Source organism: Drosophila eugracilis, unplaced genomic scaffold (genome assembly GCF_018153835.1).
Source record: "Drosophila eugracilis isolate 14026-0451.02 unplaced genomic scaffold, ASM1815383v1 contig_1954, whole genome shotgun sequence".
Classification (NCBI taxonomy): Eukaryota; Metazoa; Arthropoda; class Insecta; order Diptera; family Drosophilidae; genus Drosophila; species Drosophila eugracilis.
In genome coordinates this window covers 59,379-61,492 of record NW_024572815.1, presented here as the reverse complement: position 1 = coordinate 61,492, position 2,114 = coordinate 59,379, and the positions used below count along the sequence as shown (strand labels likewise).

At 37.5% G+C, this 2,114-nt stretch overlaps 1 protein-coding gene across 1 annotated transcript; it reads left to right on the top strand.

The window, feature by feature from the left end:
- The first annotated feature begins 376 nt into the window (after positions 1 to 376).
- Positions 377 to 1,111, top strand: LOC121529847. The gene is made up of 2 exons (XM_041817840.1): positions 377 to 980; positions 1,036 to 1,111. The coding sequence occupies exons 1-2, from the start codon at positions 387 to 389 to the stop codon at positions 1,045 to 1,047; spliced, it is 606 nt and encodes a 201-aa protein (XP_041673774.1). The 5' UTR covers positions 377 to 386; the 3' UTR covers positions 1,048 to 1,111.
- The last annotated feature ends 1,003 nt before the right edge of the window (positions 1,112 to 2,114 follow it).

Below are 2,114 nucleotides of genomic sequence, written 5' to 3'. Positions count from 1 at the left end.
TGGAGGATGATCATCTGGTGGCGGAGACAAGACGCGTAATTCAATCGCAACAAGCTGAAATGTTTAAAGGAACAGAAGCGTTGGCAAATTTGTACAAAGAAATCGAGGCCGCTAAGAATGTTCTGGAACAATTACGCATGCATGGACGAAACCAAGAGTTAGAGGGAGACGACGATACATCATGCCAAGACGTAGAAGATGATGCTCAAGGAAATGCAAGTTGTGAAATTCAGCGAAATGTGGCAGCTAAAAAAAATTTTGGTGACTGGGCATCCATGGCGTTTTCATTGGCCAAAGAGATTTTAATGGAGTACGATGGAAATACACCAGTGCGAAATTGGATTGCTCAGTTTGACAATATTAGACAAATGCACAAGTTGAACGACATGCAGCGACAATTATTATGTATTGCAAAGCTTAAAGGAAAAGCGTTGCAGTGGCTGCATGCAGATCCGGTACGTGTGGTGAAGCCTATAAACCAAGTTTTGGATCAACTGAAGGAGGCGTTTGGTGGAAAACTTCCGAAAATTGAGCTACGTCGGAAATTTGCTGGACGAATGTGGATATCGGACGAAAATTTCAGCGTATACTTTGAGGACAAGTGCATGTTGGCTCGAGATTTGGATATGGACGACGATGAGTTATTAGATGGCATCATCGAGGGAATACCACATGAAAATCTACGCATCCAGGCAAAACTACAGTGCTTTGATAATCCGGCGAAGATGCGGCGAGCATTTGCAGATGTTGCCCTACCTAGGCAGAGTGGTTTGCTGATGAAGTCGGAAGCAGCGAAGGGCAGAGATATAAAAGAAAATTCTCGTTGCTTCAATTGCAACTCTAAGGGACATTGGGCACGAGATTGCAGTAAGCCAAAGAGGAAGCCGGGATCTTGCTACGGATGTGGTGACGAAGGGCATTTAATGGCGCAGTGCCCGAAGAGGAAGGTGAAGACGGAGGACAGCGGCGTAAACAATTTTGTAAGGTCATTAATAATTTATTTTAGTAATAGTAATAACGAATCTATAAGTTCAGAATGCCTCATAGACTCGGGCAGCCCTGTTTCGTTTATTAAACAAAAATGTATTCCAACAAATATTAAATTACACACACATGAAGTTTTATATTTTGGATTAAATGAAAGCCAATTAAATGTATTCGGAAAAATATTTTGTCACATTTTCAAGAACAGTAATAAAATTAATTTTGATTTAAAAGTGGTGCCTAACGAGTCTATGAGATGGAATATGGAACTTTATGGTATAAAATTATCTTTAAGTGAACTTGATGTGAATGGTAATGAGTGTACTGAAAGTCTATTAGATGGTAAAGACAACATAAGGCCAAACTTGGAGCAGGAAGGAATAAATGAAGTGGAGTTAGTGGAAGCAGCAGATCAATTGTTAGAAAATAGTGAAATGAATATGGATTGTGAAAATGTAGAAAACAAATTGGTTGATAAATCGTTAGCAGAAAATTGTTTGTTAGACAGGAAATTGTTAGATAATAGATTGTTAGATAATAGATTGTTAGATAATAGATTGTTAGATAATAGATTGTTAGATAATAGATTGTTAGCTAGTAAATTGTTAGATGAGAAGTCAAAAGAATTAGTTAGAGGAGTGTTAGAAGAAAATTTTCAAGGTAGCATGATGCAAATTAATACGAGGTGTGTTCAAAAAGTAAGGTGACTCTTCAAATTTCGCGAATTTCAAATTTTTCGATTATCGAAACCTTTTAGAAGTTATACGAGGTGTGTTCAAAAAGTAAGGTGACTTTTCAAATTTCAAATTTTTCAAATTTTTCGATTATCTTCAGTTTTGGGAACAAGAAAAGTCACATGGGGCCAAATCCGGTGAATATGGTGGCTGAGGCATTATTGTGGTGTTGTTTTTTGGCCAAAAAATCCAAATCCTTTGATCCATATTTTCGATAGCAAAAAATCGCCGAGCTCGCAAAACAACTTGTAACTTTACGCCTCTCACAACCAAACAAAAGAGGATGTTCCATTGAAACTTGGTACAGATGTTAGGGAAGAGTGTACCAATATAACAAAACAAAAAAATCGATAATCGAAAAATTTGAAATTCGCGAAATTTGAAGAGTCACCTTAC